This window comes from Aphelocoma coerulescens, chromosome 5, assembly GCF_041296385.1.
Source record: "Aphelocoma coerulescens isolate FSJ_1873_10779 chromosome 5, UR_Acoe_1.0, whole genome shotgun sequence".
Lineage (NCBI taxonomy): Eukaryota > Metazoa > Chordata > Aves > Passeriformes > Corvidae > Aphelocoma > Aphelocoma coerulescens.
The window spans coordinates 1,385,328-1,410,397 of NC_091019.1; the positions used below are offsets into that span (position 1 = coordinate 1,385,328).

The 25,070-nt window shown below is 48.9% G+C and overlaps 1 protein-coding gene across 1 annotated transcript; it reads left to right on the top strand.

The window, feature by feature from the left end:
* Positions 1-11,860: 11,860 nt before the first annotated feature.
* CDHR5 (cadherin related family member 5) lies at positions 11,861-24,665 on the top strand. Its single transcript, XM_069016169.1, has 14 exons — positions 11,861-12,015; positions 12,205-12,380; positions 13,344-13,394; positions 13,713-13,805; positions 13,934-14,032; positions 15,180-15,290; positions 15,619-15,795; positions 16,156-16,246; positions 17,429-17,526; positions 17,859-18,065; positions 18,575-18,691; positions 19,210-19,282; positions 21,272-21,432; positions 22,283-24,665. Exons 1-14 carry the CDS (start codon positions 11,937-11,939, stop codon positions 22,868-22,870), a joined length of 2,121 nt encoding a protein of 706 aa, XP_068872270.1. The 5' UTR covers positions 11,861-11,936; the 3' UTR covers positions 22,871-24,665.
* Positions 24,666-25,070: the final 405 nt, after the last annotated feature.

The window sequence follows — 25,070 nt, forward strand, 5'->3', positions numbered from 1 at the left end:
ATGGAGAAAATGGCTGGATTTTCCATATCTGTTTGCTTGGAGTCAAAACTAGATGTTTTTGTGGATGCCTGGTTTCAGCTTAACCACATAATTGATCTCACACAAGGGTGACCTGGTGAGATACAAGGGCTTGTGGCACAGGACAGATCAAAATAATATAACTTAAGAGCTTCTACTGGGTTTAAAACATCAGTGAGCTTATTAGAGCAACTTGTTGGGCAAAACCTCCTGGGCAGGGGGAGAAGTGGAAGACACAAGCAGGAAAGGCAAGGAAAGGCGTGACTGGGAGCAGCAAGCACCTCTAAATGCACCTCCCTCCACGCTCATCTTGACAAAGCCTGTTCCCGTTCACTGGAAGCGGTGTCCCTTCAGGTCCCTGATGAGCCGAAATGCAGCCCGAGCAGCTGTGTCAGGAGCTTCTGTGCTTGGTGCTGCCAGCCAGGACACAGAGCACATCGTTCTTCTAATTCAAATTAATTCCCCGAAGTGCTTTCTCCTCTTCCCCAGACACAGCAAACAGCTGGAGGCTGAGATTACAGCGCTGATGCCAATCAGAGCCCTGTTGAGGCCAGACACATGTGAGGGCACTCAGAGCTTCCAGCTGGGCAGGGAGCAGTGCTGGGCCAGCAGGGCAAGGAAGGCCAGAGCAGGCCTGGGGAGGAAGCCACCCAGTCCTGCGTGGTTGTGTCCCTGTGTTAGAGAATCAAGGCATGATTTTGTCTGCACAACCCAGGCAATGTGTGGATGAAATGATTTCTGTTGCACATCCTGGCCAGAATAAAGTAATGCCTTGATTCTCTTAACACTAAAAATGTTGTTGGAGAGTTTTTTGTTTTTCCCGCGGTTTTGGTGACACCTGCACTGGGACGTGTTGTTCCACCCTGGGAACATTACTGGGGTCAGGCAATTTTTTTCCCCACTTGGGCAGAAAAAACAGCCCAGGGAAAACCAGGGGAGCTTTGTAAGAAGTTCCATAGGGTATAAAATTCCAGCAGGTGATTGATGGGGGTGACAGCTTGTCTTTAAAAATCCTTTGGGCTTCCTTGGTGACAGGGAGAGAGCCATGATGCACTCACAGGCTGGGAAAACAGAGTTCCCTTCTTCCCGTAAAAAGACCGTGCCCTGTGCCTGGCTTTTCCTTTTCTGGATCACAGTGCCAGCCACAGTGAAACCAACCTTTCTTTCCCCCTACAATAACCATTCCCAAGCAGGCAGGAAGAATTTCTTCTCAGGAAGAATTTACTCATGGAAAAGGTGGTCAGGCAATGGAAGGGGCTGCGCAGGGAGGTGGTGGAGTCCCCATCCCTGGAGGTGTCCAAAGAACGACTGGATGTGGCACTCGGTGCTCTGGGCTGGGTGACAAGGAGGGGGTCGGGCACAGGTTGGATGTGGAGATGTTCAGTTGGGCTCAATGGTCTTGGAGGTCCTTTCCAACCTCAATGATTCCATGATTCTATGGCTTGCTTGCAGGAGGGAAGCACCTCATGGCAGCCCTTCCAGATTCAAGGCTTGCCACAGGTGTTCCTGCTGCAGGATGGGCCTGCCTCATCCAGCATCCCCAGGGAGAGCATCCCTAGGGAGGCACCCCAGGGGACCCTGGGGCTTACACCTATCCCTGCTTCAGAGCAGGGGGATAAGGGATGTTCTCTCTTGCAAAGCACCTCTCATCCTGTACTCAGGAGAGCCAAAGGCACCGTGCCAGCACCCAAGGAACCACTCCTGTGCCAACAGGACTTTTCCCCTTGTTCTTCCCAGCTCTTAGCAGCATGTTTTAAGCATTTGAGGGCGCTTTTTTTTCCAATTGAGCCAAACACCTAATATTTAGTCTTTTCCTTCCAAGGAGGTGGGGTTTACTGCAGGGTTTGCCAAGGGTTTGGCAGGAAGCAGATACAACTTTGACCAAATGACTGAGGTCTGCTCCAGAGCTCCTGACATGTGTTTCGCTGTCCTCGTCCCTGGATAATGCTGCCAGCCATGGATGTCACCAGCGTGTCCAGCACCTTGCCTCCTGACTTCAGAGCAAGCAGGCACAACTCCAGGTATGTGACACTTAGTGCTTTTGTCCCTCACATCTGGTTTTCATTCTAAACTGGTGCAAATCCAGAAAGGTGCCACATGTTTCAGTCAAACAAAGCAAGGGAGGGACGGGCAATCCAAGCCACCTCAGGAGCAGCTCAGGAGCTGAGCTCCTGAGGTAGGTAGAGAGACAAACATATCCTGGATCTACACACCTTATTTGCTTAATTTGCCCCTTTGAGACTGGGTAAGTGTTTTTCTGAGGTTCCATGACCATATGGGACCATGACCATATGATTTTCCTTCTTCTCCCAAGCCCACCTGGGCTACCCTGCTTGCCTCTTCCTTCCATCCCACTCTTCACTCTTGCAGCCAGAATAAGGAAATCAGGTGGTAAAGATTAAAACCACTCCTGAAAGCATCCTGTGCAAGAAAGGAGCATTTAGAAGGCTAAATCCTCCAATCCCCTTATTCCAATTAGGGTCCTTTCTCTTAGGGACCTGGGAGTGATGCAAGGAATCGCCTCCAATCTGCTCTCAGGAGCAGCGTCACCGTCACCGCAGTGGTGTGGGCCAGGCTCACCTGCAAACACACCAGAGACAATCCCCACTGCCACATGGCCTCACACAGACACAGGAAGGGGGGAAAAGAATGGGGGAGGTAGAAGTTCCTGAACGCCCCATAAGCTGATTAAAAGGTATTTTACGTAGGAAGGATTTAGCCATGCAGTTCCTAGTACCATCTGACCTCAATAAACTCCCCTGCCATGGGCTGGTCCTGCCATTGCATGGGGCACAGCCTGTGCTGGGCTCCCCAAAGGTCACCTGCACCTGGACCGCTCCATCAGGACTTGGGACACCACTGCTGGACATGTGTGGGGCATGACATAGTCCTTCCACGGCCTTTTCGGCCTGGCTTGACCCTTGTGCACTTTGCCATCCCAAAGTCATGGTGCAGAGGCTCTAAGATTTTGGGATGTGTTTTGGCCAGCCAAGGTATCTCCATGAAGAAAAGCGGCTCCAGCAGATCCTGGGGTCTGGATTCTGGACAGGCTGGCAAGGACTGGGCAAACTTTGTAAGAACTGCCCTGAATAAGCAGCAGCCCCAAAGGCTGGATGGGCTTTCCTTGTCCAAGGCAGGAGCAACGATGCCCACGTGACAATAGCAGCATTTATCCAGCCTGTTCTTAATGCTCTCTGGAGGGGGACACTGAATGCATCCACACTGCTTCTCCAGGGAAAAATCTTTTCTGATCTCCTGCATCAATTACTTTGAGGGGTTAGGGAATTTCTCCCCTTCAGAACTCAGAATGATCCCTCAGAGCTCTGAGTGCTGGTTTTGGAGAGTGCCTGCATCCTCCCAGTGCTGTGGGCCAGGATAGGTAGCTCTGTGATGAAATCCTCTCTTTTCCAAAATGCAGTTTCTTGTCTTTACCTCCAACATTGTAAAAAGCCAGGCTCACATGCTCTCTCAAGTATTGCCAAATTTGGGGCTAAAGCATTTAACATGGTTCTAAGATGCTGCCTTTCACACTGCAGATTTGGTGACCCCTCCCACTGTAAAGAGGAGGAAAAAGACCTTCCTCAATTCCATTCTCGGCTGGGCTCTAATGCCTTTGAGACAGAGCAGTGACCAGAACCTGGATGTTGAAGGGGGGTGGCCCCTGTGTTTCATAATCTTTGCTCTCTGTCGGCACAAGGGCATCCCCAGCCATCAGCGTGGCTACTGGGAACAGCCCTGGCACAAACGGCAACTGGATTTACTTAAGGCATCTCATCACAGGTCTCTCCACGCTGGCAGTCGTCCACAAGAGACTGCACAAAGATCCTGATGGCTTTACACCTGGCAGCGTCCCCAGGGCAGCTCAGGGATGGCCACAAAGCTCACCGATCCCTTCTCCATCCTGTCCTGGGGCATTTCTCCCTGCTGTCTTCAAGGAGTGTGGTTGCATAGCCTCAGCACTCCTCAGTGTCACCCGTTTGTGGCCCTTTGCTAAAATCCTGTAAAACATTTAAGTGCCATGTGTAGGTCAGTCAGGGAGCTCGGGGCTGGGATCAGTCCAGCCCTGACTTCCTGCACCCACAGGCATGGCAGTGGTACAGGAGCAGGGATCAGGTGAGGCCTTTTTCTGTGAGTCATTTTCTGTATCATTCTTAGAGCCAGAAAAAAGCTGAAACCTTTTCTCTGCACTGTTGCTGCACAGAGATGATGGGTTAGATTCCATCTAAATGGGTTTAAATTTAATCCTGCTTTGTGCCTGCTGGATGAGGGCAAGGGGAATCTCCACTCCCCTGCTGGGGCTTGGAGTGTTCACACAAATGGAGAGTGGAAGAAGCAAGGTGCAAATTCACAAAGCTCCTTTCGGCTGATATTGTTAAACAGGATTCTTTATTACTCCTATTTCCATAATGTCTCCATAATGTTTCCATAATGATGAGAGTTTGGTGTTAATTCTGGTTAAGGAGAATCAGCTGTTGTTTCAGGACTGAGGATTTGGGTTGGACTCTGGTTTATTCAGTTATAAATTTCATCTTGCAAATGCTTTTGCGTTCTCTTCGTGGCCCTGAATTTCCTCATCAGGGGCCTCCAGAGCTGCATTGGAGCTCGAGCCCATGGCTGGCACCTGCCCTAAGTTGCAGCAGTGCTGGACGTAGCCACGCCGTTTTTTACCCCATCACCTTTTCACTCTGCCCTGCTGCTGGAGGCAAACCCCGTTTGTTGTTGCAAAGTAGTTGATCGCGTTACTTACTTCATGTTCTTACGGTCCCCAGAAGCTTTTGGAGTCCCGTTTTTCACCCTCTGCTGCCATCGTGGGGCCACTCTGTCATTCCAACCTCTTCTCTCTCCTCATCCAGATTCTCATGGCAGTCTGAGATTACCCAGAGCCTGGGGGCATTTCACACCCACTGAGGTTGTTTGCAAAGGAAGGAAAATCACATTAGTAATTTTTAGCTCCCTACATGTTGTTCAGCCTCTTTTATGAACCCGAAGCTGCCACCACCACTGCAGGCAGAAGCAGAGGCACAAGGCTGCAGCTGGAGAAAGCAGGTACAGAGAGGAGAGGAAAGTGGTTGGGAAATGCCTGGACCAGTACAGGACTGACCTACGCTGTCCCCGAGGAGGAATTGGGCTCCCCTGTCCTAGCACTGACCATGGCATGTCTCGGTGCTCCAGCCCTGGAGTGAGACCTGGAGTGTCCCAGCTCTTTCCCCCCTCCCTGCTGCAGGGCTCTGGCTGCAGCCTGCATTCACAGGCTGAGGTTCTGCTCATCAGGGCCTGGGGTGTTCTTCCAAGGGAAAGATATGGGGAAAATCTTGTCCCTCCCTGTCCTCTTGTCATGGGGACACCCTCTGCTTTTCCAGAGAAAAAGAAAGATAAGTAGACAAAAAATGTAATACAGCTCCCGTTTCTCCAATTGGAAGATTTAAAAAATTATTTATGGTGATTATTCCTTCTAAGCTACTTTATACAATATAAAGAAGGAGAGAAAGGGTGATCCTATTTTCTTCCTCCATTTCCATGTCACCTTTAGCTGCAGTACTTGAGACCAACCAGTTCCAAACCCCAGCAATGGCAGGGAATATATTCAGGATGTTTTCCATGCATGCATAGGTATGCTGGTTTTTTAGATGCTGTGACAAAATTTGTACTTGGCAGACCCTTCCCAGGTGAAACCACAGCTCAGAAGGTGTTGTTCCCTCATGGAAAAGTCAGCCCTGATGCTACTGATCAGGCAATGCTTGCCCTAAAAAGCGACACCTCATTCAGCCAAATCACTGGTACACACAGGGACTCACCGACAGATCCTGGCAATTGCAAACACAGCCCGAGCCAGGATGAAAAGACAAGAACAGAAGATTAAGCTCCTATCAAGAGGTAATTAAAGCCAGGAAATAACGATGACAATCGTAGCGAATTAATTGGTACAGGGATGTTTGCCCAACAAATGTCATTATAGGCAGAAACAGGAATTATTATCCATCAGCAGAAATATTCCATCAAATTGCTTTGAATGACCCGATCAGGTAATTAAAAGGACATTCCAACCCCGCTGCATTATTTGCTGTTAATCATGATTGCTCATATCCATATCTTTATCCAAATAATTGCTGCTGATAAGGCTGCAGATTTATAGGGGTCCCCGAGAGGAGCAGGCAGTGGAGCATCAGCTGCGAGCCAGGAGCGACCAGGGCTGGTGAGTCCCAGCTGGGGTAGGGGGGCTGCACGTGCTGCCTTCCCCCCTCTTTCACTTTGTGGGGGTGGATTTCAGACCTCCGTGATGCCTCGCTGAGCCACTGCCATGAGGCCATCCATGTCCTGAGCTGCAGTGCTGGAATATGGGGGATTGGATTTCCCTCCTCAGGGCTCCCAGGCTGGCTTGGGGCGTACTTCTTTCAGCTGAAGGTCCCAGCTGGCCAAAGAGTTTGCAGTCATTGAAAACCGGCATCAATGGGGAGGAAATGAAAAGCTTGGAAGTATCTTAAGAAGGTTAAACAGCCCTTCTTTGATGACGCTGGAGATCTACCTGCTCCTTGTGGTCTGACTAGTTTAAAAAAAACCAATGCAATCATTATTGATAGGCAGGAGAAGTTCCCCAACAGCCATCACTGCTTCTGGGAACTTCAGCAAGCAAATATGGTCTAGCCAGGGGAGACAAAATTATGTCCAGAAAGAGAAAAGAGAAGCGGATCACCAGATTAGCAGCTAGAAAGGTTATGAAGAGAGAGGAAACTCTGGAGCCAGGGATGGACTTTAAAATGGTCTCTTAAATATAGTGCTCCCAGAGAAATGCCAGCCCAGGGGAGGCCAAATGCTGAGGTGAGATCCTGGGGTCAAGGCATTGTGTGACAGCTGTTGGGCAGATGGAAGGACAGGCTCAGGATCCAGGCTCCCCCTGGCCAAGGGTGCTCTGGTTTTGGTGGCTGTTTTCAGTTCCTCCTGCATCCCAGGACTGTGGAGTCTGCCTTGTTTGGACTCCAGTAAGAGTCTGATCTTTGAAATGTCCTTCTTGTTTTGCTATTCTGTCCCCTCAAAGCTGGATCAGGCAGGAAAACACAACACTAAAGCTCGAAGTGTGTGTGAGATGAAGCTTATGACTCCTTCATCCTCTCATCTGTTTGCTCTGCAGCCCCCTTAAATGTTTGCCCTGTGGTTTACAGTGAACAAATTTCTGTATAAATCCCTCGCTCTTGTTCTTTCTCTTTGTGCCTCTTTTCATCTTGCAGCACCTCCAGAGCAGCAAACAGTCCCAGAAGGGTGGCTAGAAAGTGTTCAGAATTCTGTGACAGTCCTGTCATGTTCTTTGTACTGTTTAGCTTCAGAATAAAGTAAAAGCCGAGTGGGAGGACTTTGATTTGGGGTTAGCAAGTGCCGTCTGAGAGCTTGCAGGGCAGTGATGAAGGTTTGCTCTATTGTAGGAGGAAGGCAAAAAATAAAGTAGTGTATTATAAATTACAGGTAGAGCTGCTGTGTGATCCTTGAGGAAGGGTGAGCACCTGGGAATAAAGGGGAAAACAACCTGGGAATAAAAGGGGGAAACACGCAATGGCTTGTGATAAATGAAATGTACTTTTCTTTTTATTTCAGTAAGAGAACAAAATAGGAGGGTCTGCTGTGACTGCAAATGTGTGTTATTTCGATTTTCCTTCTTGAAGGACTGGAGGATAGGTGGATATGGGCACACATATGAGCCCTTCCCTTCCTCTGTGTGCGGATGAATTTTATTTAGCACACGTAATTTTTTTTGTCTGGAAGCCCCTTGCAGATATCTCCAGGTGTTTATCTCTGCTGGCAGGAATTCCTGCCTCATTTAATTACAGTGGTGGTGTTTCCACAGCCCTGTCTCTGTGGGGCACATGAACTGCACCAGGCACACACCAACATCATTTGTCCTGCTGCTCACAAAACCTTGCGCTTTATTTCAGGAGAGAACATGGTTTCCATGATGACAACTCTGTGGCAAGTAATTATTCCCATGATTGTCCTGTCCCACTTCTCAGCATCTTTGCCATCCTGGGAGAGGTAAGCATTTCTTGGGACTCTGCTTCCCTTTTCTCCACTGTTTTTGTTCAAAGAGCCTGCTAGCTGTAAACCCAGCCTTTTAGCTGTCTTCCTGAACTTGCATCTGCTTGCTTGTGGATCTTCTTCTTCCCTAAACAGATTTAGTTAAGTGAATCCAAGTACTGGAAATGTTTTTTCTTGCTTAAGAATGGGAACGTTAATTTGACTTAATTCAGGAGAAGATTTGTGACCCAAAAAAAACCACAGTTACAAAGACACTTTTGAGTCTGTTTTTCTGCTGTGCACTTACACGGCCTGAGAGAGGTGAAAGTTTCTGTTTCCAGCAGCCTGGTCCCATGAAAACATAACTGGAAATAGCCAACCCTGTAAGTTCACCAAGGGAGTCACCTGCTGCCCTTATCTAAGTGTTCCTCAGCTTTGTGTCTCTGGGTGTTCGTTTATTACTTCTCCAGCCTCTCGCCCTACTCTTTCGTGCTGAGTCAGCAATAACCCCACATTCCCACATCCCTGTGGCAAGGTGATTACATCAGTAAAATCAAGGGCAGGTCGTTTTCCTGTGTGATGTTTAGCAAAGATACATTTTAAACTCCTGTAAGGTTTTCCCTTGTTTTGTGGAACTTTGCCAAAGTGGCACGAGTTCTTGCCCGTGTGCGTTTGGGACTCTCTTGTCTTGAGGCAGCAGTGTTTAATGCCTTTTCTTGTGTGGTTTTAAACCATACCTTCTGACCCCCCTTCGCTGTTCCAACGGGCAGGTCGGAGCGCCACGCAGACGGGCTCTTCCACAGCGAGCTCAGCAAGATGAACGGCAACGCCTACGTGCGGCAGCTGGTCAAGAACCTGGTGGGCCTCAAGGACAGGTGAGGAGCAGCCACATCCACCCTCCTGGGGCAGGGAAGTCTCCAGCAGGACATGCTGCACTGAGGGGCTGCCCGTGGCGCTGAGCTCCCCAAGATGACGAGGAGAAGGGGAGGGGTTCAGGGCCCGTAGAGGTGGGAGGAGAGGCATTGCTGTGCCGTGGCTGGGAGGAGCAGCCACTGTCCTGTGTTGTCCCCACACAGGTCCCAGAGGCACTCGGATGGGCTGTTCACCAGTGAGTACAGCAAGATGAGAGGCAACGCCCAGGTTCAGAAATTCATCCAGAACCTCATGGGTCGCAAGCGCAGGTGAGAGGAAACCTCTGGTGTCCCAGTGCCCAGCCGTGGCTCTCACTGCCACACTGGGCCAGCAGCCCCCGCCGAGGCCACGTCTGTGAGCACAGCAGCAGATACAACACAAGGGGCAAATGCTGCTCTGAAGTGGTTATGGTTGCACTACTGGTGTTTTGGAGGTTTTAATTATTTTTAATTTTCTTTATCTAAACCAGTTCTCCTGGCCCGGTCAACACAGACGTGCAGGGGGGAGAGGGAGTAAACAACCCTGAGGAACTCTGCTTTCTCTGGTTGTACCAGACCTTTCTGAACACCAGGTAGGTGGGAGAGATTGGTCACCTCTGTGGCCCTGAGCCCCACAATACTGGAGCCAAAGGAGGACTTTCATGAACGGCCATAGAAAAGTCAGTTGTTAAAAATAGTAAAACCCAGGGAAGCAAAATAATATCTTTTCCTAATCATTTCCTAAGAGTTGTCATTCTGGATTGAAGCAATTATTCATCCCATTAGGAAATGTGATCTGATGGTTAAAATTGAAAGCAAGCCTTTGCTACCCTGTCTGGATTCAGCTGCTGATTCAAACACACACCTCAGGATGGGTTGTCCCACACCTGGGTATTGTCTTTTCCCAGTGCCCAATAACTTTCCCTTAGACATTTAACTCTTAAATCACTATAATTAGGAGGAATAACCTGGCCCTTAGTACCTCTTGTGTCCACAATGGGGGTGAAACACCACTGTGCATTTGTGGAGTGCCTGGCAGCAGGCAGCCATGATCCCTCTATCATACACCTGCTCCTTGGAGTCATCTTTGAGTGTCACAAGGTGGCCTTGTCACACTTCCTGCAGTCCATGCTCCTGGGAATAATGAACTATCCTTCATTTTTCCCTTCCCACAGCTGCTCGGCCAGAGATGCCAGGGAGGCTGCTGCCATTTCCAGCCAGTACATTTGCCCTTTTGCTAAGCAGCTGCTTGCAGACATGAAGGAAGATACAGATGGTTCTGAATGAAGGTGAAGGGAAAGAAACAGCCAAGGAGACAGCTTTGCACATGTATGGCCTTGAAAATAAACAGGGAAGCTCTTGCTTAGGAAAAACTCTTGAGATAGGCAAATAAATAAAAATAATCCTGGAAAGCAGTCAAAAGCCAATGAAACCTCTGAGATTATCCGTAGTTAAATGTACGTGGGTGTGAACTGCTGTCAGTAGATGGAGCCTGGGTGAAGCACATCCCTTCCACTCCATGCTGGCATCTGGCTGCCTGCTGCTGATCCCAAATAAAGATGGCTAGCTGTGCCTGTGCCTTGACTGCTCTTTGGGAATAAGGGTGGTTCCATTATGAGGTCTTGGATCATTAGAAATGCTGGGGAGGAACATTCTGCCAGGATTTCCCTACATGAGGCATGGTGGGACACGTGGCTGGGACTGGGGAGTGCCTACAGTCCAGCTGTGCACAGAGGTCAGAATCAGGGCTCCATGTAGCAAGAACAGAGTGAGATGTTAGGTTTTATGGCAAAGAAATGTTCTGAGAGCTACACAACAGAGATGCTCCCTGTAAACTTTATTTCTGCTCCATTCTGCCCCTGGAGCTGATGGCCCGGCTTTGTCAGAGCCACTAAAGACAAAGCTCCACAAGGAATAATTTGTTCCCACCGCTTAATGAGTTTTATGTGCTGTCCCCGTGCCACATAGGCAGATTGCCCCCCTTTGATGGAACAGCCACTCCAGCTTTCCTGTAAAACCAATGGATTTTGGAGAGCAGTTCTAAAGTAAGGATCTTCACCTGCGATCCTGTGCTGAGTGCAGTCCTGCCCAGCCCATGCTGCTCCAGCAGTTTTCACCATCTGTGATGGACCTGACACCTGCAAAAGGAGCTGTTCCCACTCAAATGCTCACCTAAGAACCATTCCCTTACTGAGGAGCTGAACAAACCTTGGCAGTTGTTCATTTTGGTCCATAGGAAGTCTCTGCTAGGAAAGACTCCTTTTGGAATACTTTTGGAAGGAGTGTTGACAACCTGGATTTCATTAAGCCTCTAATAACCGCCTGGCTGAGGTGCAGCATCTGAGAACTTCCTGAAATCAGAAAGAACCTGAAAAGATCAGTGAGAGCAGAGGTCCTCTGAAAACTTCAGGAAGCTGCTGACATTCAAATAGTTGAAGATTTCCAGGTGTGGAATCTCCTGGAAGGAGATTCTGGGAGGCATCTCTACGAGGAGCAGCCACTGGTAGAAGGAGATATGTTTTCCCTACAAAGTTGCTGGGCATTCTCTGGGCTGCAGCTGAGCCTTGTCATTGCTGGGATCCACTTGCTCACCTTGTGGGATACAGGCCCCATCTCTGGCACATCAGAAACCAAATTTGCCCCCTTCCCAGTGGGAGGGGCTGGAGTACACAGGCAGCTTCTGAAGTACCAGCCCTTGTCCTTCATGCTCAGCTGGGCAGGGGCTTGACTGTGAGTTCTGAACTGCTTCAAAGATATCCTTGTTTCTGCAGAGAGTTTAGAGTTTAGGAAAGACCAGGGGAAAAAAGGAACAGCAAGGATTTATGCGTCATCGTGTTCCATGACTGGTAAATCCTTCAATAAGTCATCCAATGGGGCAAAGAGGCAAAGGTTGAACCACAGCAATCCACAGCCAGCCGGTGTTTTTCGATGCCATAAAGTGGTGAACGCAGACAAGGGCACAGGGCGGAACACAGAGAAGATCAGCTTAGTCGGAAAAAAGGATTTTTCAGCAGCTGGGAGCTCACCATGGCTATTCCTCACTGGCTCCTCCTGTCTGTGCTCTTCCTGCTGCCCCTCTTGGCACAGGTTTCGGCGCAGGAACCAGGTAAGCTCTTTCACGAGGTCCTTGTCTCCGAGGAATGTCTCCCCTGGGAGGGGGTGGCCCTGTTACAGGTGGGAGGTTGCTAGGCTCCGAGACAGCTTCACTCCACAACTTGTGACCACAGCTCTCACCCAACTCCTTCACAATGTGAATCCTTGGGTAATTTTGCATCTTACTTGTGTGTTTTTCCAGGATGTTCTGTCAGTAACAGCAAACCAAGCGTTCCTGAAAATGCATGTCCTTACGTGGTGACCACCATCCACGTGGAGCCAGGGTTCACCCTAACAATTGATCCCAATTTCCCCGATGGCCAATTCTTCACCATTGAGGGCTCTGAGCTGCAGCTGACAAAGTGTGTGGACTATGAGGTAAGCCTTTAGCTGGCAGGCTGTAAGGTTGGGATGGATAACGCTGGGATGCAATGAGTTTTAACCTGTAGTCTTCCAGTGATTCTTAACCTGTTTCTAAAGGAAATAAGTTATTTCAGTTGTGTGAATTTGGGAGCCTACAAAAAAAGATGGAGAGACCATTTATAAGGGCCTGGAATGACAGGATAAGGGGGAGTGACTTCAGACTGCCAGAGAGCAGGGTTAGGTGGGATATCGGGAAGAAATTCTTCCCTGTGAAGGTGGGCGGGCCCTGGCACAGGGTGCCCAGAGAAGCTGTGGCTGCCCCATCCCTGGAAGTGTCCAAGGCCAGGCTGGACAGGGCTGGGAGCAACCTGGGATAGTGGAAGGTGTCCCTGCCCACAGCAGGGGGTTGGAATGAGATGAGCTTTAAGGTCCTTTCCAACCCAAATCATTCTGGGATTCTGTCATCTTGCGTGAAGCAGAAAGGTGGTATAAAAGGTCATTGTGTTCACTTAGGTTGCTGCTAAATTATTTTAGCTCCCTGGAGTGCTCTGCTTCAGCCACAGGCATCCTTAAGTTCCCTTTCAATGTAAAAACCCACATTTACTTGAGCAAAGAGCAACAGCCAGAGTTAACACCCCGCAGGTGCCACTGTACTTGCTGCATAGAATGTTTCTGATTTATTCAATTTTAAAAGAAATCTGTTTGATTTCACCTGAGGTAAGAGAGAATGGCAGATTAGCTCTGCCAACATCTTACAGGAATTGCAGGGAGAGAGCCTGGAAGATGGGGCTGCTTTGATGTCATCATAAACAAGATCCAAGCATTAAGGAAAGAAAGGAAAAGCTAGATACACCTCAAAATAAGATAAAGCCCAGCAGCATTTCTGAATCAGCACAGTATGAATTTGGCTCATTTGCTTTAGCCAGAGTTTGCACTCCTGGGCTGTTTCTACAGTGGGTGGGTTTGTTTTTCATGCAGGAAGACCCCGCGCTGCTGGTGTACCTGACCTGCGAGGACCCTGCTGGCCAGGTGAGCGCTCTCCCAATGCTGAGCCTTAGGATACACCTGCTTCCCTCTGCTCTTCCTAATCCCCATGCTGGGATGGGCAGATGTCCTTCTCCTTGTGACAGACACGCTGCTCTCATAGTCACAGAGAGCGCCAAGGCTCCGCCAGTGGAGAGGAGGTGGGAGCAAGCCCACAATCCCACCCCAGGATGTGGGCTGTCTGCAAACCCCAGCCACATCCAACCCCTATCCTTACACCATCCCCTCTGGTCACTCTGCAAAGCAGGATCAGCCCCAACAGTCTATTTTTGGTTTTGATTCTTTGATTTGCCCATTCTGCAGAGTGATTCCTTGGAAATCCTGGTCACCATTCTGAACGAGAACGACAACAGCCCCGTGTTTGCACAGCCAAACCTCGCCAGGGATGTTCCAGAGGTAAGGGGTTTTTGGAAGGGAAGAGGGCACTGCCTCACTGAGTGCTGTGGGACTGAGGAAGGGTCAGCAGGGAGAGGACTTCAAATCCATTTCACACAGACAATAGCCACAACAACATGTTTTTTCAGGATACAAAAGTGGACACAGCCATTGTAACCCGTGAAGAATTAAGTGCTACTGATGCTGACCTGGACACCATCTACTATGAACTCACTACCACAGTGCAGGTGAGCATCTCTGGGGACAAACAGTAGCTCTGGAGAAGCTGGATTCAGAAGAACCCCAGCTTTCAGGAGAAGGTCACTGCATTTAGCTGTCTCATCTTTTACAAAACCCAGACATTGATTTGGTTAGCAGAACAGAGCCATCAATGCTGCAGGTATAGAATTCTTTTATTGCTCACACTTTTAATGCACTGTATAGATTAAATTTTCATCTAGGATATTCAGAGCCACATGACTCAGGGAAGTCTTGTTGGCATAAGCTGTAAACATAGCAGGAGACCTTTGTACCTCAGGGAGCTCAGAATTGTGCTGAGTCTGACGGGGAAAGGAGTCCTTGCCCTGACTGGCAACAGCAGCACAGGAAATGGATTGTGCACACAGTTAAACTAATGCCAGCCTAGAGTGCAAAGACTGGCTGTAAACGAAAATCAAAAGGAAATTCAAGAGAAGAACCAAATGTATGTTTGCATTTTTGAAAAGCATTGTGGAAAGAGCAGACAGTGCCTGTGTTATCTCTATATCCCCAGGGAATTTAAGTGTCTGTGAACAGAAACCACTAGTTTTTCAGCTCTAGAATCAGGCTTTGCATTCACATTGGTGTAAATCCAGAGGGATTTAGAAATTCAGAGGCATAAGATTAAAGGAGGACCAAGGCGAGTGGGGAAGGTTATAGAGTGAAATGCAGCACATGATGCTTCATCTTGGCTTTACAGTTTCTTTCAAAGTCCAGCTGTGTTAGGCTAAGGTGGGTGATCCTGCCGGCTCTCAAAGGCTGAGCCATCTTGGACCTTTTTCATGCATGGAAGTAAGATTGCTTGGCTGTTAGGGACCCAAAATCAAGGACTGTTGGCAACTTGCTAAATGTAGGAAATAAATGAGGTGATTGACTTCATCCAGAAGCTGCTGAGCAGGTGGGCAGGAAAAGCTGGGGGTCTGGGAGAGGAAATTCCCAAGAACAAACCTTTCTGATAAGACAGGCAACTGCAGTGTGCAGTACCAAAGATTAAGTAGTTCAGACATTCCCACACTACCCCTCATCCAGGTCCCCAGGATTAAAGGTCCAGTTGGGATGACAAACACAGCAATGAGCAGGATTTGGAATGTGTCTGTGATTGAGTCTGCTATAGGATTTTTCCTTTTCCCTTGCCAGGACACAGACGGTTATTTTGCCATAAGAGGAATTAATAACCCAGAAATTTATTTACAAAAAGCATTGGACTATGACAAATTTAATTCAACAACGTTGCTCCTGTATGCGAGGGTAAGTGGTTTGGGAAGAACAGAATGCCTTGTTTGCCTGGTCCCTCTCACCTGAAGGGTGAGTCTGGATGGGAGATCTCTGGGATAGCAGGGGGGGGGGGGTGCATTTGAAGAAGGCTTTCCATCATTCCAGTGACAGACCTGCAGTCAGCCCACCTTTGTCAGCAGAACAAGATAAGCCACTGCTTTAGCTACTCCCACACAGATTGCTAATTAAACAGAATGGAGTGACCATGGCTAAAGGGCTCCAAGCCACTGCTTTTGGCAGATGAGCCCTTGTTTAGGCAGTGAAACTTGTGTGTCACCGGTGTACTTTGCCTTGTGGGCAGGACAGGCCTGTGACCAGCCCCGACCACACCAACACGGCCACTGCAACAATAGCCATCGTCATCAAGCAGAGTGACACCCGGGCACCCTGGTTCCTGCCCTGCAACCACCTCCACAATGACACCAGCGTCTGCATCAGCAGCCCCTACTCCGGCAGGGTCAACATCTCCGAGATGTCGGTGAGCAGGAGGGCTCACAGTGCCCCTGGTGCTGTTCCCAGTGGGAAGCACTGAATAATTTCCATGAGCTCATGGTGATCTCCAGTTACAATGCAGATGGTTCAGCAGAACAGGGAGCCTTCATCACGCCCCCACCCCGAGCAGCACTGCTTCTCTCAGCTCCCACAGCACATTGCAGGAGAGGCAAGAACTGGAGCACCAGCTCCAGGCTGTCTCACCTCCGCCCTGTCACAGACCCCTCTCAGCAACTAATCCCGTTCTGCCCAGGCAGAGCCACTGGATCCACGCTGGGATGGGAGAGCTCCAGTTGCTGCTCTGGTGCTGGCTTGTGGTGTGTGATTGTTTGCCTTGCTGTTGCAGACGGACCCCCTCCTCCTGGAGCCAGGACCCATCTATGCTGTTGACCCTGACTACACCATCAGTGACAAGATCGTGTACAGTATTGTTGGGGGTGAGTAGACCTCGTCACCTTCCACAAGGGACACGGCTCATGTCTCCTCTGGTACCTGACAGGAGCACTTGAGGGAGGGCCTGGGATTTGCCCCTCTGTTTCTGTTACAGAAACATAACTACATCCACAGAACATTGTGGATTAAGTAGAAGAAACAGACTGTACAGAGAGGAAGAAAAAAAAGATTTACAGTCCCACAAACTGATCTCAATGAAATCTGTTTCAAAAAGACTTTGGCTTTTTTTGCGAGATGAGACATGTTTTATCTTTAAACTTTTAGATGTGATTTTGTCAATCTGGTCATGCTACTTTCATGCAGTCTTTGAGCCGAACCTAAAATTCCCACATTATCAGCCTAATTTCCATTCATTGCCCAGAATTATGTTTTTATTCCCCAGCACATTGCCACTACCTCGTCTGCCCTGTTTCAGTCTTGATTCCAAAAGGATCAAGGCAAAGATCATACTGGTCAAGTGGAGTGCTCCTCTCCCTTTACCTATTATGCCTCATGGCACCTCAGCTGTGAATATCCTCCTGATATCAAATGTATTAAAGAACCTGAAATTCCACTGGCATTTGGAAGGAGTGTGGCCTCCCTCCCCATAGTCAATGACTCACTTCCTTGTCAAAAGAGAGCCCACAGTGTCTCAGGGTGAGGAAGAGAACTAAAAATTCTGCTTATGTTACAACATGTATCCTACATAGGTGCCTTTAGGATTCTCACACAGATGTAGGAATCTGCTTTATACCTGTACATAAATACAAGGTTTGTCTCTAGGCTCCCCTTATAGTCAGTAGAGAGAAATAAGCGTTCCCAGAGCTAAGTGGGAACTGGATGGAGATTTTCTGTCCTCAAACTGCACCAGAGGCTCTGGGCATTTATCATACCTTAGACTGACAATATGTGGGCCTAGGCACTGGAAATGCAAAGCTTTGTTGTCCTACCTCATTTAATTGGGTTCACACACATCTAATGTGTCCCTCTGCATCCCTGGCCAGCACTCCCAGCATTTGGAGCAGCCAGGCAGGCAAGGAAAACAGCTTTTTTTCTTGGGTAAATGGTATTTACCCAAGGGAAATACTTTGAGGGTATTTCCACTAAGATGTGGAAGAATGAGTCTGTGAGCTCCAGGTCAGTTTATGAAAGAATCTGATGGTGAACGGTCTTTGCATTTTCTCTAGGGAATACAGACGAAGTGTTCTCAGTGGGTGCAGACACAGGGAATCTAACCATGAACAAGATAGTGACTTCCCCAGATCCCTTTCTGTTGCAAGTTATGGTAAGTTATGACATTACAGCCAGCCAGCCAGCACAGCTGGATTTCTAGGGAGCAGCAGCCTGGGTTCAACAGGAGTCAATGACCTCAGCAATAACTCAGTTACTCCCTTTCTTTTGAAGGGCCCAGTGTTTGGCCCATGTCTTACACCAACCCACATGCAAAGCTCCTGCAGCAGTTCAGTTTCCTCTCAGGTGTGGGTGGTGACAGCAAAGGAATTAACCCTGGGGACATTCTGCTGAGTTGGGAATTGCAACGGGCTTGGGATGGATCCTGTCCTTTCATGTCTCATCAGGGGCAGGAGAAGTCTGGCATCTCTCTCTTTTTCCCTCCAGGCCACCCAGATCAGCAACATAAGGAAATACTCTGTAGCCATTGTAGAGATCAAGGTCATCAATAAAAGTGATTATCCACCCTACTTCGAGAAGGGGGTCTACAACGGGACGGTGTTTGTTGGGCTGCCCCAGAGAAGCTTCGTCTACCAAGCTGGGGATCCTTCCACCCCTCTGGTGATAGCAGCAATGGATAACGATTTCCCTGGTGTAAGAAATTAGAAGTGCTCTGTGTTCTGTCTCACTGCTTCAGGCTTAAAGCAGGTTTGGGAAACACAAGGGAGGGGCGATGGGGAGAGGCAAACACATGCTGTCCTCTAGTGTTCTGTGTTATATTCCCTTGGAAATTCCACAGAGATCAGAACCTCTTACGGTGTGATGTAATGGGGAGAAGCTGCTGGACTCCCCTCTTCCAAAGCCAATCCCACACAGATCACTTCCATAGGTGTGTTTTGCTTGGACAAGTACTAAAGTTACCAACACAAGGTGGGTTAAGACTTGGGATTTTTTAAAATGTTTTTGTGATACATTCTTGACCTCTGAGCAACAGGGTGAACACAGTTGAGTTCAGCCTTTCTCACCTGCTCAGCCCAGGTTTATTTATTGCTCTCCACACCTGCTCATACCTCAGGTGTTTTGGACAAGTCCTGCCAAGGGGTTGTTGGGAAGATGCACGTGAAGCACAGTGTGGTTTGATCACCCACTCTCTGGCTTTTCAGAAAGTCAACCCCAACATCGAGTACTATCTCAAAAACAGCACCGATTTCATCGCAACGAGGGATGGGCTCATCCTGACCAACAGGGTGCTGGAGTCCCCAGGAACCGTGACCATCCAGGTAGGGCAGCTTTCCTGGGTATTTTGGCAGGGGCGTGGAAAGAAGGAGGAATTCAAATCCTCTTTTTGCTTGGGTCAAAGAAAGCAGTCAATAACTTTAGACTTGTAAGAAGCTGGATGTTCCCTTTGCCCACATGCCTGCCTGAGGCTTGTCTGGCACAGTGCCAAGCCCAGTGGAGCTGTCTGAGCCAGCCTGCCCACAGCACTGCTGGAGCTCCACGGGCAGGGCACAGCGAGGTACCAACACCTGCTGCTCCTGCCCCACGCTGCCTCAGAACCTGTGCTCTGCACTGTGCTGGGAGCTGAACACAGAGCAGGGACGTGGTTCAGCTCATCCATTCCCAGGGCAGGGAATCTTCAGAGCTCTTGTTCCCCTGTGACCAGGCTGTACAGCCACAGCGAAGGGCTGTGGTGAGGATAGGGACAAGGTACTTTGTCCTCAAAGGGCCCCCCAGAGACTTTGAGAGTGAGCTGGAGATCTGGAAGTCCCTGAGCCATCTCTCTCCCCTGTTCCCATAGGCTGTTGGAAAAGATGTGTTGAGCCTGCAGGAGGCAAGCACCATAATTGTCGTGGAGGTCATCCTTGCCACAGGTAGGCTGGGGGGGGTCCCTGTTTTCTGCTCTGTGGAGTTGACTGGGGAGTCTTTTCTACTTCTGTGGCAAACTGGCCATGATGGGTCACCTGCTGAAGCCTGTGGGCCTGGGCTGAGGCCAGCGCCGTACCTATAGGAGGTTCCGTGGTGGCTGTAGGAGAGAAAACACCCCAACAATATCCTCACAGCAGTCACCACACACCTCAAAGAGCCTCCTGAGACTTTAAGTGGTGCTGTGTGTTGTAGTGTCTTTTCTTGTTGTTCCAAAGCCAAGTCTGGGGTTGGTTCATGCTGGGAAATAACCCAGGATGTCTTATCATGGCAAAGGAGACCTCGGTACATCTTTGCTCCTTTTTAGCCAAACACAGAGAAAACTGCAAGGTTCTTGCCTGTCTTAGGCAGAGCAGAGGGCAGCTGGCACACCCCAAAGCCAGGCTTGCCTATGAGCCAAGGCATTTTCTATTCAGGTCAGGTCAGGCTCTTTTACACCAGGATTTTATGGTTTTACAGGAGAAACAGCCCATGAGTAGTAAGATAGACATGAGGCTTCCTATGTACCCCTCCAGCTACTGTTTAACCTTGTCAGTGTAAAAACAGCTCACACTTCCATGCTGCTGAGAAACGACTCTTAAATTGGTCTTATAAAGAAATTAGGTTGGAAGTTCATGAAGCTTCCAATGCTTTGGATTAAGATGAACCAATATCATCTCAGGATAGGCAGACAATGCCCAGGCTCCACTGGATTATACACAATGATGTGTGATTGAAGTGATTCCATCGCTTCACCCTCTTATCACCACCCTCATGAGGTGGGAAAAACAAGTGGGCTCCTGGGTGTAAATTTGGATTCCCTAAAGGTAGTGTCACTTCACAGCTAAAAACCACCTAAACTCCATTTAAGGGGACAGCCCAGCTCAGCATAAAACTGGTGTCCTGGTGTCAGCACACAGAGCTGAAAATGCTCCTTGCATGTACCAGCACTTCGGGACAATTTTGAAATGTTGCCCTTGCTGCTTAAGCCACACAAAGCAATGGTGCTGTTGAATGTGCAGAATTGCACAGCTCTGTGACTCTCTGTGGGCTGTGGCTCCCCAGGAGACAGGATTAAGCAGCAAAAATTCGCTGAGCTCCTAAATCCTCTCCAAGGTGTTAATGATAAACTGAATGAGGGAATACTCCCATTTCATTATCATGAACAGGGCAGCAGGAGAAAAAAACCTTGTTTCATTAATCATTAATGAGAGTCACTTACACTACAGAATGAGGCTGGAAAACTTAAAGAATCCCACCACCACCAAGCAAAGCTGAGAATGGTACTGTCTTTCCACTCTGGTGTCAACCTCTGTACAAATACCTGACACTGACCAGTGGCTGGAAGCAGAAGCTGCCCCTGAGCAGGCTGGACAATATTGTTACAGCTACAAAAAGGGAAGGAAAGCTTTCCTTGTCCTGGGACTTTCTAATGCTTTTCCTATTTCCTCTTCTGCTTTTTTGTTTCTTATTTTGATGTGCTCATCTGTACTGGAGGGGATGTTCCAGGTGAAAGGAAGCTTTGCATTTTCACACACAGATGTACAAACAAACCTCATTTTTGCATTCTGCTGTATGAGGGTGAAGTGGGAAAGTCAAAGACCTAAATAGCTTTACTCCATGTAGCATCTGCTTGCCTGATGCAGTCGGGTATTTATTAACTTAGTTAAATCACAGGGTAAAAGTGACTGTCCTGTAAATCACTGCTATTTCCATTTCATGGAATTTATTGGAAATGGCACTATTCTGTGCAATAAAAAAGAAGTCCTCTGCTTTTAGAACAGCAAAAAAAAAAAGGTTTTCTGTGGTATCAGATATATCACTGTCACATTCTGCAGCACAGGATGCTTCCTTGCCCTTCAAACATCGGTTGGAGCTTCTCCCACAGTGAAGGGTTGTGTTGGAAAATGCTGCCTGCCAGTTTTAGGCTTTGTAACACTGGTTTGTTCTCCCCACAGCTGTAACCCCCTCTGACAAGATGTACTCTGCTCAGGACATGGCTGTCTTAGGGGGCACGTTAGCAGCACTGCTGTTAGTTGCCTTAGTCTTCCTTGGAGTGCTGCTATGGAAATCCAGTAGATGGTATGGAAAACCTGTCAAATACCTGGTGAAGAAAAAGGTAAGTGCCTTGCTTGTACCTGAACTTCTAAGAGTTAGAAAGTGGGATCTGAGGAGGGTTTAAAGTATGGATGGGCTGCCCAAGTGCTGCGCGTTTGTGTGAAGGTGGTGAATCACTCCTGAGATGAAGTTTACAGAGGTGGCATCCCTTTGGTGGTGTTTGCTGCTGTTCTTTGTGCCCCTGAGGCTGGAGCTAAATGGTGGATGATGGCAAAGAGAGCACCACAGCTCCACAGAGCACAAAGTCTGGGATGAATGTGGTACACATCAGGGGTGGTCTCTGAAAAACACCTGTCTGTGGTATAAACCACTGTTCATCCTCCATAGTCAAAGGAGAGGAGAGTCTCTTCATACCTGATCCCAAAGCCTGGGCTCAGACACTCATCTGCACCTGAGCTATTTAATTTTGGACCTCTCAGGTCCCTGGCAGATTGGTCACTGGGAAGTTTAGGGTGTAATTCATCTGAGCAGATGTTGGTCTGTGCCATCAGCTGGGCCTGCCAGGAGCCTGGACATAAGTCCAGAGCACATAGCTCAGGTGGGTAACAAAAGTCCTTCACCCTGAGTGAGGGAAATCCCATTGCAGAGTGGGGTGCATACGGATCAGTGTGTGGTGCTGGTGCTCAGCCCTCCTGAAGAACAAGCCTGCTTATCTGAGAAAACTCCAGAAATGGAGCCAATAAAAAATGTCTGTTCCAGGGATCTGCATCTTCCCTAGCTTCAAATAGGTCTAACTGCAAACCAAGCTGAACTTTCCTGAGCAGGAGCTCAGTCACTGGAGCCACCCCTCCCCTCCTGCCCCCCATCTCTTTTCCTGTCACTACAATCACAATGTGTCTCTCCTCCTGCAGCTCTCCAAGGAAATCTCTGGGGGTCACCAGAACAAATATTACCAGGAAGATGAACAGCCAGATGTGAGCACCAAGCAGTGTGAGACATCAGAAACCAGCAGTGTCCAGACAGAGACAGTGTCTGTGCCAGAGCAGCCAGCACTTTCCTTGCCCTCCTCCAGTGCAGAGGAAATGGAGAGTCTCCCAAAGGGCTCCATAGCTTCCACTGTCATCTTCGACCAGGAAGAGAAAGAGGAAGGAAAGGAAGAAGAGGCTGGACAGGAGAAAGAAGTGAAGTCAATCCTCAAGACAGACAGGCACGTGGCAGATGATGGCTACAAAGCTGTGTGGTTTAAGACTGATGTGGACCCCGAGGCTGGAGAGAGGGTTGAAGTGATTGAGAACAATGCAGCAGATGATGATGGTGGTGATGAGAGTGACCAAGATCTGCAGAAGAATGAGGAGGAAGAGGAAGAAGGTTCTGACACAGGTGGTCACCACTGGGGGCTGGGAGTGTCCTTTGCCTCAGAGAGCTCCTCACCCTCTGCAGCAGAGGTGACAGTCAACACGTCTCACACAGGTGCAGGGACTGATGATTCTGAGATATAATGGAAATTGGGTACATACCCCCAAAAAGGAGACAATCTCAGCTTCTTTGCTGACACGAAGCCCATCTTTCTGCTCAGGGGGAAAGCTGGAATGCAGAAGGGTGAGGTTGTCTGTCCTGCTTGTCTGAATGCAGCAAATAAGGCCTGAAGAGATTGCAGCTAATTTAACCCTTTTGTGAGACCTTGGAATATCACTTAGGATTTTCAAGGTGAAGTGTTTCATCTTTCCACCTTCCTGCCTGTGCCCCCCGGGCCCCTTGACATCACCTTTCCCAAAATGGCTGCAGGTGCCACTGACCTGGCCTGGCAGCAGTGAGCCCAGCTCACCAGGAGCAGCTGAGCTGCACAGTCCAGTGTTGTTTGGCTCTTCCCTTTAGGGTGTTGCAGCTGGGTGTCAGCAAGTCCCTCTGAGCCTGCAGGTCCTCCTGTGACTATGCAGGAGCTGACTTCAGGGCTTGGCTCCGCCCTGTGCTCCCAGCGCAAGCAGCTGGAATGTGCCACCGGATCCTTGTCCTGCCAGCCAGGAGGTTCCACGCTCAGGACCCGCTGTTTCCTTTGTCACTGCTAAACAAGGACTGATCACATGTTCTTTACTGAAGGACTTTGTCATCAATTTTCTATGTCATAAACCCACTAATTGTGCAGTACTTTAGCTGTCTATCTGCTGTCAGGCAAAAGAGGCTTTTATCCTCTTGGGCCATACCTGTCCCTGTCCCAGTGTTCCCATGCTCAGTCCTGCTCTCCTGTCTCTGAGGAATGCTGCCCTGGCTGCCTGGACTTCAGGAGCTGTGTTTGTGCCGAAGATCAAGCCCAGGACCTGGGAAGCTTCCCTACTTCCTGCAGCAAAGCTGTTTGCCCGGGAATTACAGTGCGATAACGGAGGGCGGGGAGCGCGCCCTGTGTTTGCCGTGTAAACAGAGTCCTTCCAGCAGCTTTGGGGTATCTCCAGGAAGCATTTCCCACAGGACTGTGAGAACTCTCCAGCAGCTGCTCACTGCCAGCCCAACGCCTCTGGCCACCAGCAAGGCTGAGGGCCGAGCCTGCCTGCCCCCCGTGCTGATGCTGCTCGTGGAAGGGTTGCTGATGGGCGACAGGCTGGAGTGCTTCTCCTCTGCTCGGTTTCCTTGGTGGCTGTGCTGTGTGTGGTCCATTCCTGTCAGTGCTCTGCTGTCTGCCTGCCTTCCCTCTGCTGCTGTGTACTCTGGGTTTCTGCTGGCACACTGATTTATGAGCTCCCTGCAGCTGCCATCTGTGCTCAGCTTGTGGTGCTTTCCTTCCCCTCACCAGTGTGCTTCCCATGCTGTTGGAATGGGACTGGTCCCATCAAACCAGTCTTTGTTTTCTCCCAGGTCTTCTCAGTGCACACAGACACAGTATTTGGTGTTTTTCAGCGTTATGGGTGTTTAATTTCAACGGAGATGATGTTTGGTAAATATTGTGTCTGTGGAAGTGGTTGTTGCTGTGAGGAGAACTAATAAAACTTGGCAGCAGGCAGAGCTCAGCTACTTCCAGCTATTGCCTGTTAAAGCCTCCAGATCCTGTGTTCTTGACTCCTCTCTTTTTGGGAAGAAATGAAGAAAAATATGTAAGGAACAAGTAGAAAATTTAACCTCTTAAGTTCAAGTCCATGTGAGCTTGCACTCCATCTGTTTGGGTTGGTTTGTCTGCTGAGGCTGGGAAGGGTGACAGACTTTTTGCATCATTGTACAACAATCGTGTTCATTTATAAACATCTGCATAAGAAAGAAAAATGTATGGCTAGAAATGCTTTTAGAAAATTGGATCGGCTTGAGTGGTTTTTGATGGCAAATAAACATCAAAGTACCTTGAAAATCTCATCCTTACACTCCAAAGACATTCAAGTGCTTTTGGAAGTTCAACTCTGCAGGTAGATTTAAGAAATCTCTTTCACCCCATCCCCAGTCAAGCTGGTTTTTATTTCTGTATCAGCTTAGAATGATACTTTTTAAATACTTGTGGCGCAGAGCTATAAACAGCTGGCTAACAAATCTGCAGGAGGAGAAAGAGCAGTTTTGGTGTGGCCGTGGTAAGTGGGGATTTGAGGTTTTACAGGTGGGAGTCGCACAGTTGCCAAGGGAGAGGATCCTCACGGCTTTCCAGCTTAGAGCACCCTCTCCTGATGTAACACAGACCTGGCATGTGCCTGTTTCACCTTCATTTTGGCCTCTACAAGGAAAAGA

Excerpts from the sequence above, each read along its gene's own strand:
- CDHR5 (XM_069016169.1), top strand. The coding sequence starts at position 11,937 with ATGGCTATTCCTCACTGGCTCCTCCTGTCTGTGCTCTTCCTGCTGCCC. Across the intron at positions 12,016-12,204 it reads GGTTTCGGCGCAGGAACCAG|GATGTTCTGTCAGTAACAGC; the intron begins GTAAGCTCTTTC and ends GTGTTTTTCCAG. Across the intron at positions 18,066-18,574 it reads TGGATAACGATTTCCCTGGT|AAAGTCAACCCCAACATCGA; the intron begins GTAAGAAATTAG and ends CTGGCTTTTCAG.